The sequence below is a fragment of the Impatiens glandulifera genome, chromosome 8 (genome assembly GCF_907164915.1).
Source record: "Impatiens glandulifera chromosome 8, dImpGla2.1, whole genome shotgun sequence".
Lineage (NCBI taxonomy): Eukaryota > Viridiplantae > Streptophyta > Magnoliopsida > Ericales > Balsaminaceae > Impatiens > Impatiens glandulifera.
Window position 1 is genome coordinate 31,595,143 of NC_061869.1, and position 23,378 is coordinate 31,618,520.

A 23,378-nucleotide genomic window follows, 5' to 3' on the forward strand; every position below is an offset into this window, starting at 1 on the left:
TTCTTTTTGAGCTAGCCGGAAAGAGTGTTTCATCCGATTTTTTTTTCATTTGAGCCGATCCGGTTTAAAGACTAAGACTTTTCTTCTTTGATTGTCCGGATCTCTTTGATGTAGGGTATCTTGACCGGTCCGGTGCGGTTACCTGCAAATGAGACATTGAGACCGGTTAAGTTCTTTTGTCCGGTTAAAATTAACTTACTTAATTTTTCTAACAATTTCTCCCTTTTTGATTATTTAGAATAAATATTAAAAACTTGTAAGTGTTGGCCGGTTTAAAATTAACTTACTTAATTTTTCTAACAATTTCTCCCTTTTTAATTATTTAGAATAAATATTCAAAACTTGTAAGTGTTGGCCGGTTTTTGAAAAAGTTTATCAATTTCTCCCTTTTTGATGTTTTTATCCGAAAATTATCAAAACCAGTATAATAAGACGGGATAATATTATATATATATAGAAACTAAAGTTATAACTGAAACAAAGAAACATAGTTTTTGATAGAAAAATTAAGTAGATTAATTTTAAACCGGCCACACATTACAAGTTTTGAATATTTATTCTAAATAATCAAAAAGGAAGAAATTGATAGAAAAATTAAGTAAGTTAATTTTTGGAACCGGCTAGACAAACTAAACAGTTGTTAACTTTCATGTGCAGGTACAAATCAAATCGTATGAACCGGTTGGGGCATCATTAACCGGTTGCTGAAACTCCTCAAAAGAAACCGGTTTCAAGTGTTCAAGTCAAAGATCAGAGGAACCGGTTTTCACTCTCTCAAGCGACCGGTCAACAAAGACAAATTCATATACCAGCCGAATCATACTGCACAAGAGACAAAACCGGAAAATTCAAACTTCAAGAGTGACGTAACATGACGAAACAGACGTGTCTTGAAAGAATAAAAGAAGATCAGATCCGATCGGAAGCATGCGAGGAAAGCAATGATGCTTTATTGCTTTGATGTTGACAACCTGAGGTGCATGTCCAACACGTGTCCGAATCTGAAAACCGATTATGTCATCTTACACTCAGAGCTGCCTGCATGACTGCCAAGTGTTGAGGAAGGTGAAGCGTGCAAGCAACCTCTCTGCACCGGCATGATAATGATCAACCAATCTAGAGGAGAGAGAAGAAAAGTGACCGTTGGCTCTTCTCAGCTATAAAAGGAAGACGAATCGTCTTCATTTAATGCAAGTTACCGATTACGAAAAGCAAATCATAAAAGCATTAAGTTCGAGAGATAAACTCCTATATTCCAAAACCGGTGTGTCTAAAACCGGAAGCTTTCTGTATCGTGTTGTGTTGAGTTGTTGTATTACATCAAAGTGTGAGTTGGTGTAACCGGCGAGTAGCGGAGTTGGGCTCGACCGACAGTGTTGTTGTAATTATAAAAGTTAGTGGAGATCCTTCTCATAACCTGAGAAGAAGGGGTGACGTAGGAGGGTTTGCTCCGAACATCCATAAAAATCCTTGTCTCGTGTTCTTTCTTTCGCTTTCTTACTTAACCTAACCTCAAACGAATCGTACTCTGTAAACCGGCCCATTTATATCCATAAAACTGACTCCTTCTAAAACATCATCTAAAGTCGCATACGTTGCTTCAAATTTAAACAGACATTTTCGCCCTTGAACCCGGTTCAAAAGTCTGTGACAGTTTGTGTAGTACTGAGAACGGTTTTAGTCTCTAACCGGACTATCACCAAAGTGTTGTGTGTGTTGTAAGAGGCCACCCTTCCTGAAACCGGAAACACCCCGGTCCTCCAAGGGCGTCCCCGATCATAACAGTTTTAGTGCACTGTAAATAAAATAATTAAAGCCGGAGTTCAAGGATTCGAAGGTCCCCCTGTTCTTTTTCCTTGAGCTTTGCCTCCTCTTCCTCTTGCGATTCTCTTTCTCTCCTATCCGCATCCATGCACCATCTAGTGACGAGATTTGTTCTTTGGGAAGGGAATCGGTTGAAGTTAAAGAATCCGCCTGCCGGTCTAAGTGGTCGAGTCGGAGGAACGGTTGCTGTTCTCTGACTTCTTGAAAGAGCGGATGGACTCGGTGCAGCTTTCCTTTTCCTTGGTTTTAGAGGATTAACATCCTCTTCTTCTTCATCAGCGAGAGGGTTGAAAGTATGGTTATCCGGTGGAGGAGCTTGAAGACCACTTTGTTCCACCCAAATAGCAGTTCGACAATTATCTTTCTTTTATTTTTCCGACCCCTTGTCACCATTCCGGCTGTTTTCTCAGCTTTAACCGGTTCGGTCTCCTTCTGTTGGGCCTCTTCTTCCTCATGCATTTTATGTGTGCTACCTGAAAGTCTTTTTCTTCAAGCTCTTTTCTCAGTAGCTCTTTTTGTTCTTCTTCGGCTTGGATTCGAAGGGTCGTTTCCGCATCGGCTAGAATCTGCTCTTGAGTAGTGACCGTTTTTGTTTTTGTTTATTTCTCAATCTGAGCCGCTATGACTTGCATCATCTCTAGCAGCGGGACGGTTGACGACTCAACTCTTGCTTTGACCGACTCAAGTAGTTCAGAGTTAAGAGTGGCGGTTCTGGATTCCGTGACGGCGTGCCACTTGCTCATTGAAATGTCGACCGCATTATCAATGAGGCCCTTAATATTTCCGGAAAGGTGATCAACCTCTTGATTTTTCTCAGGGAATTGGGAATGAACCGACATAGCTATTTTCGGTTCCTCTTGACCGGCTATGTTTGTTTCTTTAGAGTTAGTATGAGGAATGGACTTACTTGGGGATTTTCCGGATGGAGAGGTAGGATGACCGGTCCACTTGGATGATTCACCGACTTCATAAATCGGTTTACTCTGGTAATCCTCGGGTTTTAAAAAGCAGTCGTTGAAGTGTTTGTTTGTTTCCTCCTCCAGACGTGAGATGTCGGTTATGAGATCCTCCTTCATCTTTTCAAATCTTTCCACTAACTTCTTCTTAACCACAGTCGATTCCCCCTGAGTTTCATTTAGTGCCTTAGTCAACGCTATAAGTCTTGCATTATCGTCGACCAGCCTTGCTCTTGCCAAAGCTATCGGAACGCAGTCGGTTTTGGCCAGATCAAATATTTCATCCTCCATGGCCACCAGGTTCGTCATGTGCTTATTTTCGGAATAGCTGGGAAGCAGGTTCCGAAAAGTGACTTCACTTCTCATTCTACACCAATTGTAATACGGACGAGTTATTACTTCAGCCACTTCTTCCAGCATACTGAGAAAGTGTTTAAACATGTTGTCCACCTCTTGTTGAGAGACCGGAGTTTCAAGATCCGATATTGTTTCTTGTTGTTCCGGCTCCTCGTTGATAACCGGACTAGTTGAATTTTCGACATTGCAGCTGCCCTCTTGTACCGGAGAGTCTATATTCTCTCCCTCTTTTTCTGTGCCGGCCTTCTCTTTGGCCTTGTCATCTTCATTCGTCCGGTTGACATCATTAGTCTGACCGGTTTGATTGAGCAGGCTTGTCACCTCGGTCTCAGTAACCCGATTGACATCATCGACAATTTTATTTATTAAGTCCAAAGTCCTTTCATGGACTTCCTTAGTCTACTTGACCGGAGATTTTCTAGAATCATGATTATTAGATGGATTGGGGGTACTAACCATGTGAGCAGATGCTCCTTTGATAGGGGATTTCCCGGCTTTACTTGCAGATGATTTTGACGGTTTTGAGGACACGACTTTTTTTGCTTCGTTCTTCTCTTTGTCCGGAGAATCATGAACCATGATTGGAATTACTACGTTGATTGGAGTTGCTCCCATGCCCGAACTGGATGGCGGGAGTTGAGCCGGATCGGATGGACGAGGAGATGGTCGAGGAGATGGAGTTCTTTCGAACTCGGGAGACTTACTGGCAGTTTTCTTTGCAGTCGGCTTTCTGGTTTTCTTCGTCGTACTCTTAATTCTCCCCTTTGTCTCTTTTACCACGGTTTGCTTGGCCTTACCATTTGGTTCGGCTTCTTTAGGATCTTCGTCCTCAGGGACAACCGGTCTGGCCTCTTTAGAAACCTTGGCCCTTGGAGCTCTTTCCTTGTCCGTTTTTTTGATCTGGGTCCTTGCATGTTCAGCATTCATAATCTTGGAGTTAGATAGAGGTGTACCTTCACCGATTTGGATATGTAAATATTGAAGAATTTTCCCGATCGGCATAGCGTAGGCTTGAACCCGATCCTTTGTCCCAACAACCACTTCGTATAGTTGCTCGAATAGCACTCCGGCCTAGACAATTTTGTCACCTCGGACTATACCGATCATCATTTCAAGTTTTAGCTGGGTCATATTGTCGAAATTTCCTCCTTTTCCTTGTAGGGATATGGAGATTATATCCATTAGCCATTGGAACTCCGACTTCAGTTTACTCTTTTTGCTGGTGTGGTCCACCAAGTCAGCCGCGTCTTTCGAAATTGTCACCCGAACCGCCTCAGAGTCGGCTTTTGATAGACCCGTTTGAAAATCTCTTCCCTCACTGGGCAGACCAAGAGTTTTAGCAAATAATTCTTCGTTGATCTCAAATGTTGTTCCGCATACGGTGGCAGTGATGACTCGTTTCCTCAGTCTTGCCTTGTTCAAAAACTCCACAACTTCATCTTGATGAAGAACGAAGGGGCCATTCAGTAAGGTCTCCAAACCCGAGTCCTTCAGAGATCCGATCAAGGCTTTGTATTCATTGGTTCCATTTCCTCGATGTCGTTGTAGTCGACCTGCAAAATATAGGTGAAGAGTGCTTTATCTCGTCCCATTGTAGTTAGAAAGAAAGAGTGAAGATGATCTTGAGGATTTAGATGCAAGAGTGCTTTTAAAATTTTTAGAGAGAGAGAGTGTGGAATGAATAATGGATCAACTTTTGATTTATATAAGAGGCGGTTTCTTGATGGTTAAGAAACAGAACCGTCACGTCGTTCCGAGTTTTGGCGCCAAAACTTCCCTCTAAAAGTTACTGCGGTAATTGTTGGCGGTAAATTAGGGTGGTAAATTTGAGCGGTAAACTAGGGGCGGTAAATTGTTGGCGGTTTTGATTTTTGAAGTTTAACCAAGTTTTAATGTTAAGCCAGAATTTTATGTTAAGCCGAAAATTTTATGTTTAGCCGGAAAATGTGATGTTGAGCCGGAATAGTTAGAAAGAGTGAGAGATTTTTGAATTAAGTCGATAATAATGATAAATGAAGTGGTCACCCGGTCGTATAACAAAATGACCGCGATTACTGGAAATGAGTTGGTACAATGAAAATTTTATCGGCGACGAAGGTTCATTTCGTCCATCTTCAATGTCCAATCCTCCATGGTGTAATCGGTCCGGCTTTCGATTCTTGCAATTCAGTTTTCCAGCATATCGCTGGTCAACGTGTTTGTCGCGCCTACCAGGATTCCTGGTCCGAGATTTGGAATGACAGAACGAATGTACCGAGATTTGGGGAGCGAAGCTGATTATTTTTTTGGGAGTCGTGATATGTCCCTTCAGGCAGTTGAAGATGAGAGTGGCCCAATTTATGGGAGAGTAGTGTAATTATGATTCGTCATTCGTCCAAGGATTCACCGCTGGATCAAGTCTTGGAGGATCTGGAAATGAGGAGCTAGGTCATCTTTCAGACCGCAGCATCCAACCTTATGTCTGTTGCCAGAAAAGATGTGTGCATAGCGCTCATTGACTTCAACCAGAGGAGTAGGAAATCATAAAACCCTTCTATTGGAAGGTTGAAAAGATCTGCGAACGACTCTTCAGTGAACCGGTAGAACTCATAGTCAATGAAGGTGGTGATGCTGCCATCATCCCCCACTTGTGCATTGTTGAAGAACTCGTGCACCTCCTCTTCGAGAATGGTGTCCGATCCTTCAAGGAATGTTTGTTGACCAGAATAGATCCAACGTTCGACCAGAACATTGCTGAGTCTGTTGTCAAGAACGGATTCGAAGTCAACAATAATGGAGTTTCGGATTTCAGCATTCATTTTGAGAGGCAAGTGGAAAAGCTGAGATATAGAGATGCAGGTTAAAAATTATAGAGAGAGAGATACTTTCAAAGTGTGATTTGTTTGAAGGGGAGTGATGTCTTTATATAGTGTATGCGGTTAGGAGGCATTTAATGAGAATATTTTGAAAAATCTGACCGTTTATGTATTGTCTATAAATGCTTGATGCCTTTTCAAGAGAATAATATTTTTGGAGTTGTACGATGTAGGCTTACTAGTCTATCCGGACTAGGCACGCCTTTTGGTTATTGAATATGTCTGTTCCCAAAAAGGATTTTTGAAATTATTAGTTTTAGGATATTTTTCAAACTGTATGGTTTTTATATCCTAAAACTGAGCCGAAAAAGGAAAGAGATTTTTGTCATTAAAGTGATAATATACCGAACCGGTAGTACAACAAAATTACCGGTTCAGTAATGAAAGAGAAAAATAAGAAGCTAGAGAGGTTCGTTGGTTGGTTAAGAATCAAAGGAAGATTAATAGTGGGATGGCCCGACTACTGGGTTCATGGCCTTTGCCTTGTCCCACTTGTCGATCATCTCCTAAATCCGTTCCTTTGTAAACAACTGGTTCGGGTGGAGAATGATACCTGAGCCGTGATAGTTGTTGAAATAGTTGAACAAACCACTTAGCTGTGGAGCGTAACCGGTTTTATCGGAGAGAATTAGCTCCTTCAGGTTGTCGAAGATGATCCTCGACCAATTCACCCTCGTTCCTTCGGTGATTGCCATCATCATCTCGAAGATGCGTTAGGTGCAGGTTTGGGACTTGTCCCTGGACATGATGGATTTGCTCAAAATCTCTCTAAGAACTTGGTATTCGTTAGCGAGAAGGCTCTTGGGTCCCCAGGTCTTGACCGGGGTCATAGAGTCGGAGAAGTGGTGTGTCATCTCTTCGATGAACAACGGGGAGTAGATCAGGTCAGTGACACCTTCGGTTGGCAGCTGGCAAAAATTTGCGAAATCTGTCGAACTGAAGATGAATGGTTTTCCATAGTTTTGAGCAAGGATGACTTCTAGATGTATCACTCTTGTTGTGTCGAAAAACACATTAACTAAGGAGTAGTTAATGGCATATCGGTTCTCTAAGAACCTCCTCAGACTGGTGCTCTCAAGAGCTCCGAAGATGCATCGGACTTCGGTGTCCTCTAAGTTAGCTACCGATTCGAAATCGGCTAGCAGAACCTTTTTGGAGAGAGAGCAAGGCATTTTTAGAGAGTTTTTCTTAGAGATTTTGAATAGTGTTTTTGAATAGTGTTTTGAAGTTGGATTAGATTGACTACTTATATAGCTGGCCGATGGTAAGCATGCTTAAATTGTCATTTTGCAATTATTATGAAGTTAACTTGTGTAAGTGTATAATGTGTGTTTCCAATGACAAAGTAATGATGACAAAAATATTTTCATTATGGTTTTAAAAATATGGAAGGATGTTAGTCTTCCTCTTTCAATGATGGACACGTGTCGTCACTTTGATTCAGGTATAAACTGTTTTAATTTTTTATAGGTATAATCATCAAAGCATGCATAAAACGGCGGTCAGCTGTCCCAAGCTAGCCGGATAAATTCAGTTACCGAGATCATGATGCATTTTATTGGTTAGCTTTCCATGACTAATTTTATTGAGGTAGCTTATTCTGGTGTGAAGAAGTGTCGAGCCAAGACGACATTTGTTCAGCTTTGGAGTAAACTATCTGTTTTACCAAGTCATTTGAACCGCCCAATATATTTGAATGTGATTTGGCAGTGTGAATTTTTCAAGCTTAACTAGAGACATCTTTCCGGTTAGCATGTATGAATGTTTAATTTCCTATTGAGGTATGGCTTGAGAAAAGAGAGTTTCTCCATGAGCTCATCCCCCGGTTTTTTAGAAAAGTTAATATTTTTGGAGAACATGCAATATCATTTGAGGTATAAGCTATTTACTATCAGTAAGTCCCAAGATATTTTTGAAATAAGAAAACTTATCTTCCTGTAGCGGCTTGGTGAAAATGTCAGCCACTTGTTGTTCGGTTGAGACGTACACCAGCCGGATGTGTTTCTACTGGACGTGTTCTCGGATGAAGTGGTGTCTAATATCAATATGCTTTGTTCTTGAGTGCAACACTGGATTGTATGCAATCGCTATTGCACTGGTGTTGTCACAAAAAGATTGGAGATTCTTCGGTAGTGATACCGAAATCCCTTAGTTGTTGTTGGATCTAGAGGAGTTGAGCACAACAGCTTCCGACTGCTAGGTACTCTGCCACTACGGTTGAAGTGGAAACTGATGTTTTCTTTTTGCTATACCAGGAGACAAGCCGGTCTCCTAGAAATTGGCATGTTCTGCTTGTACTCTTTCGGTCAATTTTGCAGCCTGCATAGTCTGCATCAGAGTAACTTATTAGATTGAAAGTTGAGTCTTTTGGATACCATAGTCCCACGTCTTGAGTCCCTTTCAGATATTTCATAATCCTTTTAGCCGCGGTATAATGTGATTGCTTTGGATTGGCTTGGAATCTTCCGCATACTCCGACCGCGAACAGAATGTCCGGTCTGCTGGCCGTTAGATATAGGAGTGAGCCGATGATTCCTCGATATGTTGTTATATCTACCGCTTGACCGTCCTCATCTTTATCCAGTTTTAGTGATGAGCTCATCAGAGTAGGCGCTTCGGCACAAGTGTCCACTCCAAATTTCTAAAGTAGTTCGGCTGTGTATTTGGGTTGGCTGATGAATGTACCGGTGTCAATTTGCCGAACCTGCAGACCTAGGAAGAAACTCAATCCCCCTATCATACTTATCTCAAATCTGTCAGTCATTAACTTTGAGAATTTGTTACATAACATAGGATCGGTTGAACCAAAGATGACATCATCCACATATATTTGAACAAATAGAATGTGTTCTTTTTTCTCAAATTTAAAAAGTGTTTTGTCAACCGAACCTATTGTGAATTTGTGATTAAACAGGAATTTGGTTAAGGTATCATACCAGGCTCTTGGAGCCTGTTATAAACCATAAAGGGCTTTGTCAAGTCGGTATACATGACTTATTAGTTCAGGATTCTTAAAATCGAGAGGTTGATCAACGTATAACTATTCACTTAGTTTACCGTTTAGAAAGGCTATTTGAAAATCTATTTGAAAAACTTTAAAAATTTTAAAAGCCGCAAATGCCAAGAATGTTCTAATAGCTTCAAATCTAGCCACAAGAGCAAATGATTCATCAAAATCAATGCCTTCTTCCTATTTGTATCCTTGAGCCACTAGCCGGGTTTTGTTCCTTGTAAATAAACCGTCTTCATTGAGTTTATTTCTGAACATTCATCTTGTTCTTATGCCTCATTCTTGATTATTAATATTTGATGATTGATGCATAAACCCTAAACCCCAAACCCTACAACTATTCAACCCACGCTTTCAGTGATTCCTACTCAAGATGAACCGGTTTAGAAATAGATTTAATAAAATACACATCATTATTTTAATATAAAATAAATTTTCATTACATAATAATTATATAATTAAACCACTATCTATAATTATTATATTCATATTTATATTTATAGTATACTATATATATAAATTTATATAAAATTTTAACTTAGTAAATAAATATTTATTAAATTATATAATTTAAAAATTAATTTTATTTTAAAAAAAATCCAAACTAAAAACTTATATATGTTATTATATGCACGACACAAAACAAAATAAAAATATCACATTCTTATTTTTCTCATAAATTCGGAAATACTTAAGTAAGTAAATGAAAAAAAAACCTAAGTGAAGTGCGAAATGTGTGATCTTTGTTATATGTTTGATGCCTTATACTTGATGCTTAATGCTTTATGTTTGGTGCTTAATGCTTGATGCCTAATTCTTGATTATTAATATTTGATGATTGATGTCTAAACTTTAAACCCTAAACCCCAAACCCTGTAACTATTCAATTCATGCTTTCAGTGACTCCTACTCTAGATGAACCGGTTCAAAAATAAATTTAATAAAAAACACATCATTATTTTAATATAAATAAATTTTCATTACATAATAATTATATAATTAAACCACTATCTATAATTATTATATTCATATTTATATTTATATTATACTATATGTATATAAACTTATATAAATTTTTAACTTATTAATTAAAATATTTATGAAATTAAATAACTTAAAAATTATTTGTATTTAAAAAAAAACAATCCAAACTAAAAACTTATATTTGTTAATATATGCACGACACAACACAAAATAAAATATCACATTCTTATTTTTCTTTTAAATTCAGAAATACTTAAGTAAGTAAATGAAAAAAAACTAAGTGAAGTGTGAACTGTGCGATCTTTGTTTGATGCTTGATGTTTCATGCTTGATACTTGATGTTTAATGCTTGATGCTTAATTTTTAATGCTTTATGTTTGGTGCTTAATGTTTAATGCCTCATTCTTGATTATTAATATTTGATGATTGATGTCTAAACTCTAAACCCTAAACTCCAAACCCTACAACTATTCAATTTATGCTTTCAGTGACTCCTACTCTAGATGAACCGGTTCAAAAATAAATTTAATAAAAAACACATCATTATTTTAATATAAATAAATTTTCATTACATAATAATTATATAATTAAACCACTATCTATAATTATTATATTCATATTTATATTTATATTATACTATATATATAAACTTATATAAAATTTTAACTTATTAATTAAAATTTTTAATAATTAAATAACTTATAAATTATTTTTATTTTAAAAAAAGAATCCAAACTAAAAACTCATATTTGTTATTATATGCACGACACAACACAAAATAAATATCACATTCTTATTTTTCTCTTAAATTCATAAATACTTAAGTAAGTAAATAAAAAAAACCTAAATGAAGTGCGAATTGTGCGATCTTTTCTTGTTGCTTGATGCTTGATACTTGATGCTTAATGTTTGAAGCTTGATGTTTGGTGCTTAATGCTTGATGCCTCATTCTTGATTATTAATATTTGATGATTGATGCATAAACCCTAAACCCTAAACCCCAAACCCTACAACTATCCAACCGATGTTTTCAATGACTCCTACTATAGATGAACCGGTTCAGAAATAGATTTAATAAAAAACACATCATTATTTTAATAAAAAATAAATTTTCATTACATAATAATTATATAATTAAACCACTATCTATAATTATTATATTCATATTTATATTTATATTATACTATATATATAAATTTATATAAAATTTTAACTTAGTAATTAAAATATTTATTAAATTATATAATTTAAAAATTAATTTTATTTAAAAAAAATCCAAACTAAAAATTTATATATGTTATTATATGCACGACACAAAACAAAATAAAAATATCACATTCTTATTTTTCTCTTAAATTCAGAAATACATTAGTAAGTAAATGAAAAAAAAAAACCTAAGTGAAGTGCGAAATGTGTGATCTTTGCTATATGCTTGATGCCTTATACTTGATGCTTAATGCTTTATGTTTGGTGCTTAATGCTTAATGCTTAATGCCTCATTCTTGATTATTAATATTTGATGATTGATGTCTAAACTCTAAACCCTAAACTCCAAACCCTACAACTATTCAATTTATGCTTTCAGTGACTCCTACTCTAGATGAACCGGTTCAAAAATAAATTTAATAAAAAACACATCATTATTTTAATATAAATAAATTTTCATTACATAATAATTATATAATTAAACCACTATATATAATTATTATATTCATATTTATATTTATATTATACTATATATATATAAACTTATATAAAATTTTAACTTATTAATTAAAATATTTATTAAATTAAATAACATAAAAATTATTTTTATTTTAAAAAAACAATTCAAACTAAAAACTTATATTTGTTATAATATGCACGACACAACACAAAATAAAATATCACATTCTTATTTTTCTCTTAAATTCAGAAATACTTAAGTAAGTAAATGAAAAAAAACTAAGTGAAGTGCGAACTGTGCGATCTTTGCTTGTTGCTTGATGTTTCATGCTTGATACTTGATGCTTAATGGTTGATGCTTAATTTTTAATGCTTGATGTTGGGTGTTTAATGCTTGATGCCTCATTCTTGATTATTAATATTTGATGATTGATGCTAAACATTAAACTCTAAATCTAAAACACTACAATTATCCAACCCATGCTTTCAATAACTCCTACTCTAGATGAACCGGTTCAGAAATAGATTTTATAAAAAAACACATCATTATATTAATAAAAATAAATTTTCATTACTTAATAATTATATAATTAAACCACTATCTATAATTATTATATTCATATTTATATTTATATTATATTATATATATAAATTTAAATAAATTTTTAACTTAGTAATTAAAATATTTATTAAATTAAATAACTTAAAAATTATTTTTATTTAAAAAAACAATTCTAACTAAAAACTTATATATGTTATTATATACACGACACAACACAAAATAAAATATCACATTCTTATTTTTCTCTTAAATTCAGGAATACTTAAGTAAGTAAATGAAAAAAACCTAAGTATAGTGCGAACTGTGCGATCTTTGTTATATGCTTGATGTTTGATACTTAATGCTTAATGCTTAATGTTTGGTGTTTAATGCTTGATGCCTCATTCTTGATTATTAATATTTGATGATTGATGCCTAAATCTTAAACCCTAGACCCCAAACCCTACAATTATCCAATTCATGGTGTCAGTGACTCCTACTCTAGATGAACCGATTCAGAAATAAATTTAATAAAAAACACATCATTATTTTAATATAAAATAAATTTTCATTACATAATAATTATACAATTAAACCACTATCTATAATTATTATATTCATATTTATATTTATATTATTTTATATATATAAACTTATATAAAATTTTAACTTATTAATTAAAATATTTAATAATTAAATAACTTATAATTTATTTTTATTTTTAAAAAAGAATCCAAACTAAAAACTCATATTTGTTATTATATGCATGACACAACACAAAATAAAATATCACATTCTTATTTTTCTCTTAAATTCATAAATACTTAAGTAAGTAAATGAAAAAAAACCTAAATGAAGTGCGAATTGTGCGATCTTTTCTTGTTGCTTGATGCTTGATACTTGATGCTTAATGTTTGAAGCTTGATGTTTGGTGCTTAATGCTTGATGTCTCATTCTTGATTATTAATATTTGATGATTGATGCATAAACCCTAAACCCTAAACCCCAAACCCTACAACTATCCAACCGATGCTTTCAATGACTCCTACTATAGATGAACCGGTTGAGAAATATATTTAATAAAAAACACATCATTATTTTAATAAAAAATAAATTTTCATTACATAATAATTATATAATTAAACCACTATCTATAATTATTATATTCATATTTATATTTATATTATACTATATATATAAATTTATATAAAATTTTAACTTAGTAATTAAAATATTTATTAAATTATATAATTTAAAAATTAATTTTATTTAAAAAAAATACAAACTATAAACTTATATATGTTATTATATGCACGACACAAAACAAAATAAAAATATCACATTCTTATTTTTCTCTTAAATTCAGAAATACTTTAGTAAGTAAATGAAAAAAAAAAACCTAAGTGAAGTGCGAAATGTGTGATCTTTGCATATGCTTGATGCCTTATACTTGATGCTTAATGCTTTATGTTTGGTGCTTAATGCTTAATGCTTAATGCCTCATTCTTGATTATTAATATTTGATGATTGATGTCTAAACTCTAAACCCTAAACTCCAAACCCTACAACTATTCAATTTATGCTTTCAGTGACTCCTACTCTAGATGAACCGGTTCAAAAATAAATTTAATAAAAAACACATCATTATTTTAATATAAATAAATTTTCATAACATAATAATTATATAATTAAACCACTATATATAATTATTATATTCATATTTATATTTATATTATACTATATATATATAAACTTATATAAAATTTTAACTTATTAATTAAAATATTTATTAAATTAAATAACATAAAAATTATTTTTATTTTAAAAAAACAATTCAAACTAAAAACTTATATTTGTTATAATATGCACGACACAACACAAAATAAAATATCACATTCTTATTTTTCTCTTAAATTCAGAAATACTTAAGTAAGTAAATGAAAAAAAACTAAGTGAAGTGCGAACTGTGCGATCTTTGCTTGTTGCTTGATGTTTCATGCTTGATACTTGATGCTTAATGGTTGATGCTTAATTTTTAATGCTTGATGTTGGGTGTTTAATGCTTGATGTCTCATTCTTGATTATTAATATTTGATGATTGATGCTAAACATTAAACTCTAAATCTAAAACACTACAATTATCCAACCCATGCTTTCAATAACTCCTACTCTAGATGAACCGGTTCAGAAATAGATTTTATAAAAAAACACATCATTATATTAATAAAAATAAATTTTCATTACTTAATAATTATATAATTAAACCACTATCTATAATTATTATATTCATATTTATATTTATATTATATTATATATATAAATTTAAATAAATTTTTAACTAAGTAATTAAAATATTTATTAAATTAAATAACTTAAAAATTATTTTTATTTAAAAAAACAATTCTAACTAAAAACTTATATATGTTATTATATACACGACACAACACAAAATAAAATATCACATTCTTATTTTTCTCTTAAATTCAGAAATACTTAAGTAAGTAAATGAAAAAAACCTAAGTATAGTGCGAACTGTGCGATCTTTGTTATATGCTTGATGTTTGATACTTAATGCTTAATGCTTAATGTTTGGTGTTTAATGATTGATGCCTCATTCTTGATTATTAATATTTGATGATTGATGCCTAAATCTTAAACCCTAGACCCCAAACCCTACAATTATCCAATTCATGGTGTCAGTGACTCCTACTCTAGATGAACCGATTCAGAAATAAATTTAATAAAAAACACATCATTATTTTAATATAAAATAAATTTTCATTACATAATAATTATACAATTAAACCACTATCTATAATTATTATATTCATATTTATATTTATATTATTTTATATATATAAACTTATATAAAATTTTAACTTATTAATTAAAATATTTAATAATTAAATAACTTATAATTTATTTTTATTTTTAAAAAAGAATCCAAACTAAAAACTCATATTTGTTATTATATGCACGACACAACACAAAATAAAATATCACATTCTTATTTTTCTCTTAAATTCATAAATACTTAAGTAAGTAAATGAAAAAAAACCTAAATGAAGTGCGAATTGTGCGATCTTTTCTTGTTGCTTGATGCTTGATACTTGATGCTTAATGTTTGAAGCTTGATGTTTGGTGCTTAATGCTTGATGTCTCATTCTTGATTATTAATATTTGATGATTGATGCATAAACCCTAAACCCTAAACCCCAAACCCTACAACTATCCAACCGATGCTTTCAATGACTCCTACTATAGATGAACCGGTTGAGAAATATATTTAATAAAAAACACATCATTATTTTAATAAAAAATAAATTTTCATTACATAATAATTATATAATTAAACCACTATCTATAATTATTATATTCATATTTATATTTATATTATACTATATATATAAATTTATATAAAATTTTAACTTAGTAATTAAAATATTTATTAAATTATATAATTTAAAAATTAATTTTATTTAAAAAAAATCCAAACTATAAACTTATATATGTTATTATATGCACGACACAAAACAAAATAAAAATATCACATTCTTATTTTTCTCTTAAATTCAGAAATACTTTAGTAAGTAAATGAAAAAAAAAAACCTAAGTGAAGTGCGAAATGTGTGATCTTTGCTATATGCTTGATGCCTTATAATTGATGCTTAATGCTTTATGTTTGGTGCTTAAGGCTTAATGCCTCATTCTTGATTATTAATATTTGATGATTGATGTCTAAACTCTAAACCCTAAACTCCAAACCCTACAACTATTCAATTTATGCTTTCAGTGACTCCTACTCTAGATGAACCGGTTCAAAAATAAATTTAATAAAAAACACATCATTATTTTAATATAAATAAATTTTCATTACATAATAATTATATAATTAAACCACTATATATAATTATTATATTCATATTTATATTTATATTATACTATATATATATAAACTTATATAAAATTTTAACTTATTAATTAAAATATTTATTAAATTAAATAACATAAAAATTATTTTTATTTTAAAAAAACAATTCAAACTAAAAACTTATATTTGTTATAATATGCACGACACAACACAAAATAAAATATCACATTCTTATTTTTCTCTTAAATTCAGAAATACTTAAGTAAGTAAATGAAAAAAAACTAAGTGAAGTGCGAACTGTGCGATCTTTGCTTGTTGCTTGATGTTTCATGCTTGATACTTGATGCTTAATGGTTGATGCTTAATTTTTAATGCTTGATGTTGGGTGTTTAATGCTTGATGCCTCATTCTTGATTATTAATATTTGATGATTGATGCTAAACATTAAACTCTAAATCTAAAACACTACAATTATCCAACCCATGCTTTCAATAACTCCTACTCTAGATGAACCGGTTCAGAAATAGATTTTATAAAAAAACACATCATTATATTAATAAAAATAAATTTTCATTACTTAATAATTATATAATTAAACCACTATCTATAATTATTATATTCATATTTATATTTATATTATATTATATATATAAATTTAAATAAATTTTTAACTTAGTAATTAAAATATTTATTAAATTAAATAACTTAAAAATTATTTTTATTTAAAAAAACAATCCTAACTAAAAACTTATATCTGTTATTATATACACGACACAACACAAAATAAAATATCACATTCTTATTTTTCTCTTAAATTCAGAAATACTTAAGTAAGTAAATGAAAAAAACCTAAGTATAGTGCGAACTGTGCGATCTTTGTTATATGCTTGATGTTTGATACTTAATGCTTAATGCTTAATGTTTGGTGTTTAATGCTTGATGCCTCATTCTTGATTATTAATATTTGATGATTGATGCCTAAATCTTAAACCCTAAACCCCAAACCCTACAATTATCCAATTCATGGTGTCAGTGACTCCTACTCTAGATGAACCGGTTCAGAAATAAATTTAATAAAAAACACATCATTATTTTAATATAAAATAAATTTTCATTACATAATAATTATACAATTAAACCACTATCTATAATTATTATATTCATATTTATATTTATATTATACTATATATATAAACTTATATAAAATTTTAACTTATTAATTAAAATATTTAATAATTAAATAACTTATAATTTATTTTTATTTTAAAAAAAGAATACAAACTAAAAACTCATATTTGTTATTATATGCACGACACAACACAAAATAAAATATCACATTCTTATTTTTCTCTTAAATTCATAAATACTTAAGTAAGTAAATGAAAAAAAACCTAAATGAAGTGCGAATTGTGCGATCTTTTCTTGTTGCTTGATGCTTGATACTTGATGCTTAATGTTTGAAGCTTGAATTGTGCGATCTTTTCTTGTTGCTTGATGCTTGATACTTGATGCTTAATGTTTGAAGCTTGATGTTTGGTGCTTAATGCTTGATGCCTCATTCTTGATTATTAATATTTGATGATTGATGCATAAACCCTAAACCCTAAACCCCAAACCCTACAACTATCCAACCGATGCTTTCAATGACTCCTACTATAGATGAACCGGTTGAGAAATATATTTAATAAAAAACACATCATTATTTTAATAAAAAATAAATTTTCATTACATAATAATTATATAATTAAACCACTATCTATAATTATTATATTCATATTTATATTTATATTATACTATATATATAAATTTATATAAAATTTTAACTTAGTAATTAAAATATTTATTAAATTATATAATTTAAAAATTAATTTTATTTAAAAAAAATCCAAACTAAAAACTTATATATGTTATTATATGCACGACACAAAACAAAATAAAAATATCACATTCTTATTTTTCTCATAAATTCAGAAATACTTTAGTAAGTAAATGGAAAAAAAAAAACCTAAGTGAAGTGCGAAATGTGTGATCTTTGCTATATGCTTGATGCCTTATACTTGATGCTTAATGCTTTATGTTTGGTGCTTAATGCTTAATGCCTCATTCTTGATTATTAATATTTGATGATTGATGTCTAAACTCTAAACCCTAAACTCCAAACCCTACAACTATTCAATTTATGCTTTCAGTGACTCCAACTCTAGATGAACCGGTTCAAAAATAAATTTAATAAAAAACACATCATTATTTTAATATAAATAAATTTTCATTACATAATAATTATATAATTAAACCACTATATATAATTATTATATTCATATTTATATTTATATTATACTATATAAATAAATTTATATAAATATTTAACATAGTAAATAAAATATTTATTAAATTAAATAACTTAAAAATTATTTTTATTTTAAAAAAATAATCCAAACTAAAAACTTATATCTGTTATTTATGCACGACACAACACAAAATAAAATATCACATTCTTATTTTTCTCTTAAATTCAGAAATACTTAAGTAAGTAAATGAAAAAAAAACATAAGTGAAGTGCGAACTATGTGATCTTTGCTATATGCTTGATGTTTGATGCTTGATGCTTAATGCTTGATGTTTGATACTTAATGCTTGATGTCTCATTCTTGGTTATTAATATTGGATGATTTATGCCTAAACCCCAAACCCTACAACTATCTAATTCATGCTGTCAATGACTCCTACTCTAAATGAACCGGTTCAGAAATAAATTTAAAAAAAAACTCATCATTATTTTAATATAAAATAATTTTTCACTACATAATAATTATATAATTAAACCACTATCTATAATTATTAAATATTTATATTTATATTTATATTATATTATATATATAAACTTATATAAATTTTTAACTTATTAATTAAAATATTTATTAAATTAAATAACTTAAAAATTATTTTTATTTTAAAAAAACAATCCAAAAAAAAACTTATATTTGTTATTGTATGCACGACACAACACAAAAAAAAATTATCAGATTCTTATTTTTCTCTTAAAATAAGAAATACTTAAGTAAGTAAATGAAAAAAAACTAAGTGAAGTGTGAACTGTGCGATCTTTGCTTGATGTTTGATGCTTGATACTTGATTCTTAATGCTTGATGCTTAATTTTTAATTCTTGATGTTTGATGTTTAATGCTTGATGCCTCATTCTTGATTATTAATATTTGATGATTGATGCCTAAACCCTAAACTATAAATCCAAAACTCCACAACTATCCAACCCATGCTTTCAATAACTCCTACTCTAGATGAACCGGTTCAGAAATAGATTTAATAAAAAACACATCATTACTTTAATATAAAATAAATTTTTATTACATAATAATTATATAATTAAACCATTATCTATAATTATTATATTCATATTTATATTTATATTATACTAAATAAATATTTAACTTAGTAATTAAAATATTTATTAGATTAAATAACTTAAAAATTATTTTTATTTTAAAAAAATAATCCATACTAAAAACTTATATTTGTTATTTATGCACGACACAACACAAAATAAAATATCACATTCTTATTTTTCTCTTAAATTCATAAATACTTAAGTAAGTAAATGAAAAAAAACCTAAGTAAAGTGTGAAATGTGCGATCTTTGCTTGATGCTTGATGCTTAATGCTTAATGTTTGATGTTTGGTGCTTAATTCTTGATGCCTCATTCTTGATTATTAATATTTGATGATTGATGCATAAACCCTAAACCTCAAACCCTGCAACTATGTAATCCATGCCTTCAGTGACTCCTACTCTAGATGATCCGGTTTAGAAATAGATTTAATAAAATAACACATCATAATTTTAATAAAAAATAAATTTTCATTACATAATAATTATATAATTAAACCACTATCTATAATTATTATATTCAAATTTTTATTTATATGATACTATATATATAAATTTTTAACTTAGTAATTAAATTATTTATTAAATTTAATAACTTAAAAATTATTAAATTTTTAATTGATTTAAAAAATTTTGATTTGATGATTGATGAAATAGTTTTTGGATAAAACTAAGTTCAATAATTGTTAGTCATATCAAATATATAAATATATATTTAGATATCAACAACTTAAGTGGTGTAGTGGTAAGCATGCCACCTGTCATACAGGTGACTTGGGTTTGAATCTCACAAGGTGTAGAATTAATAATTAGAGTTTTGTTAATTTGCAGGCACAACTCAAAGTCAACGCGGAGTTAGACAGATTTTATGAAAAACGTCTAATGTTAGACGTGCAGTCTAGAAAGAGAAAGTTAGACGTGCAGTCTAACTAGTGGAGTTAGATGTGCAGTCTAGAAAGAGAAAGTTAAACTTGCAGTCTAACTAGTGGAGTTAAACGTGCAGTCTAGAAAGAGAAAGTTAGACGTGTAGTTTAATTAGTGGAGTTAGACGTGTAGTCTAGAAGGAGAAAGTTAGACGTGCAGTCTAATTAGTGGAGTTAGACGTGCAGTCTAGAAAGAGAAAGTTAGACGTGTAGTCTAACGAGTGTAGTTAGACATGGGGTCTAATGTTAGATGGAGGCGTCTAATAGACTAATTATGTCTAATCAGATGAACGATCGAGATGAAGTGTCTAATAGACTATTAGATGGGGGCGTCTAATTGACTGATTGTGTCTCATTAGATGAACGGTCGAGACGAGACGTCTAATAGACTGTTAGATAGGGGCATCTAATAGACTAATTGCGTCTAATCAGATGAACGGTCGAGATGGGGGCGTCTAATAGACTGATCAGATGGGGGCGTCTAATCAGATGAACGGCTAAGATGATCAGATAGGCATCTGAAGGCAGATGCTCTTCCAGACAGCTGGTAGTAGAGTCTTCCAGACAGCTGCCAACAGAGTTCAACAAATGAATAACGGCCACGTATGCCATAATTCAAATTGCCTGTACTGCATTGTACTACCACCATCTCAGGAATCTTTTTCTGTTGTACTACCCAGTACCTCATGAATAGTACATCCAACGGAAAGATGACATGTGTCCAAAAAAAGGATTTGACCGTTGAAGCTTTTCAAGAATAAATTACTGCCTAAGACAACAGACAAATTGCAGGCTGAAAAATACAAGAAACAGAGAGAGAGCTGCTTCATTCATTTTTTTCTTTCAAAAAAGTTTCTGAAATCAAATATCTCACTTATCATATAGCTGTGAATACATTGTATTACATACTGTCTTTTCTGTGAGAAAACTTTAGTGTTGTAAGTTGAACAAAGGTTGTTTTGTTCAACATAGAGTTAGCTAGATTAGTGAACTGTATTTGATTCAAAGAAGTATAGTGAATCCTTTCGGTGGTTGGAAGAATGGGTGACGAGGAGAGTTTGCTCCGAACATCCATAAACAACTTCTTGTGTTCTTTACTTTCTGTCATTCATCTTTCATTGGTTCAAAGCTTTAAATCCGACGAACATTTCCGCACATGAATCTGTTTCAAGAGTTCGAAAGATTTACAAAGAATAGAAAGAGATATTAATCCCTAACATGATTTCTATCAAACCGTTTATCCGAAGTCGTCATATATAGCTAGACCCCCGTCTCTATTGGTGCCGCCGATCCTAACATACTATATATATAAATTTTTAACTTAGTAATTAAATTATTTATTAAATTTAATAACTTAAAAATTATTTTTATTTAAAAAAACAATCCAAACTAAAAATTATATTTTTTATTATATGCACGACACAACACAAAATAAAATATTATATTCTTATTTTTTTCATAAATTCATAAATACTTAAGTAAGTAAATAAAAAAAAACCTAAATTAAGTGTGAATTGTGCGATCTTTGCTTGATGCTTGATACTTGATGCTTAATGCTTGAAGCTTGATGTTTGGTGCTTAATGCTTAATGCCTAAACTTTAAATCCTAAACCCTAAACACTACAACTATCCAATTCATGCTTTCAGTGACTCCTACTCTAGATGAACCGGTTCAGAAATAAATTTAATAAAAAACACATCATTATTTTAATATAAAATAAATTTTCATTACATAATAATTATATAATTAAACCACTATCTATAATTATTATATTCATGTTTATATTTATATTATACTATTTATATAAATTTTTAACTTAGTAATTAAAATATTTATTAAATTAAATAACTTTAAAAAAATTATTTTAAAAAAACAATCAAAACTAAAAACTTATATTTATTATTATATGCACGACACAACACAAAATAAAATATCATATTTTTATTTTTTTCTTAAATTCAAAAATACTTAAGTAACTAAATGAAAAAAACTAAGTGAAAGGCGAACTATGCGATCTTTGCTTGATGTTTGATGCTTGATACTTGATGCTTAATGTTTGATGCTTAATGTTTAATACTTGATGTTTGGTGCTTAATGCTTTATGCCTCATTCTTGATTATTAATATTAAATGATTGATGTCTAAACCCTAAACCCAAAATCCCAAACCCTACAACTATCCAACTCATGCTTTCAGTGACTCCTACTCTAGATAAACCGGTTCAGAAATAGATTTAATAAAAAACACATCATTATTTTAATATAAAATAAATTTTCATTACATAATAATTATATAATTAAACCATTATCTATAACTATTATATTCGTATTTATATTTATATTATACTATATATGTAAACTTATATAAATTTTTAACTTATTAATTAAAATATTTATTAAATTAAATAACTTAAAAATTATTTTTATTTTAAAAAAACATTCCAAACAAAAAACTTATATTTGTTATTATATGCACGACACAACACAAAATAAAATATCACATTCTTATTTTTCTCTTAAATCGAGAAATATTTTGTAAGTAAATGAAAAAAAACCTAAGTAAAGTGCGAACTGTGCGATCTTTGCTTGATGCTTGATACTTCATGCTTAATGTTTGATGTTTGGTTCTTAATTCGTGATGCCTCATTCTTAATTATTAATATTTACTTATTGATGTCTAAACCCTAAACCCTAAACCCCAAATCATGATACTATCTAATCCATGTCTTCAGTGACTCCTACTCTAGATGAACCGGTTCAAAAATAGATTTAATAAAAAAACACATCATTATTTTAATTAAAAATAAATTTTCATTACATTATAATTATATTATTAAACCACTATCTATAATTATTATATTCATATTAATATTTATATGATACTATATTTATAAATTTTTAACTTAGTAATTAAATTATTTATTAAATTTAATAACTTAAAAATTATTTTTATTTTAAAAAAACAATCCAAACTAAAAAATTATATTTG

General features: G+C 30.2%; 1 protein-coding gene across 1 annotated transcript; it reads right to left on the reverse strand.

Moving 5' to 3' along the window:
* Nucleotides 1-2,423: 2,423 nt before the first annotated feature.
* On the reverse strand, nt 2,424-4,064 carry LOC124913262. Its single transcript, XM_047453857.1, has 2 exons — nt 3,594-4,064; nt 2,424-3,536 (listed from the first exon to the last, which is right to left on the reverse strand). Exons 1-2 carry the CDS (start codon nt 4,062-4,064, stop codon nt 2,424-2,426), a joined length of 1,584 nt encoding a protein of 527 aa, XP_047309813.1.
* Nucleotides 4,065-23,378: the final 19,314 nt, after the last annotated feature.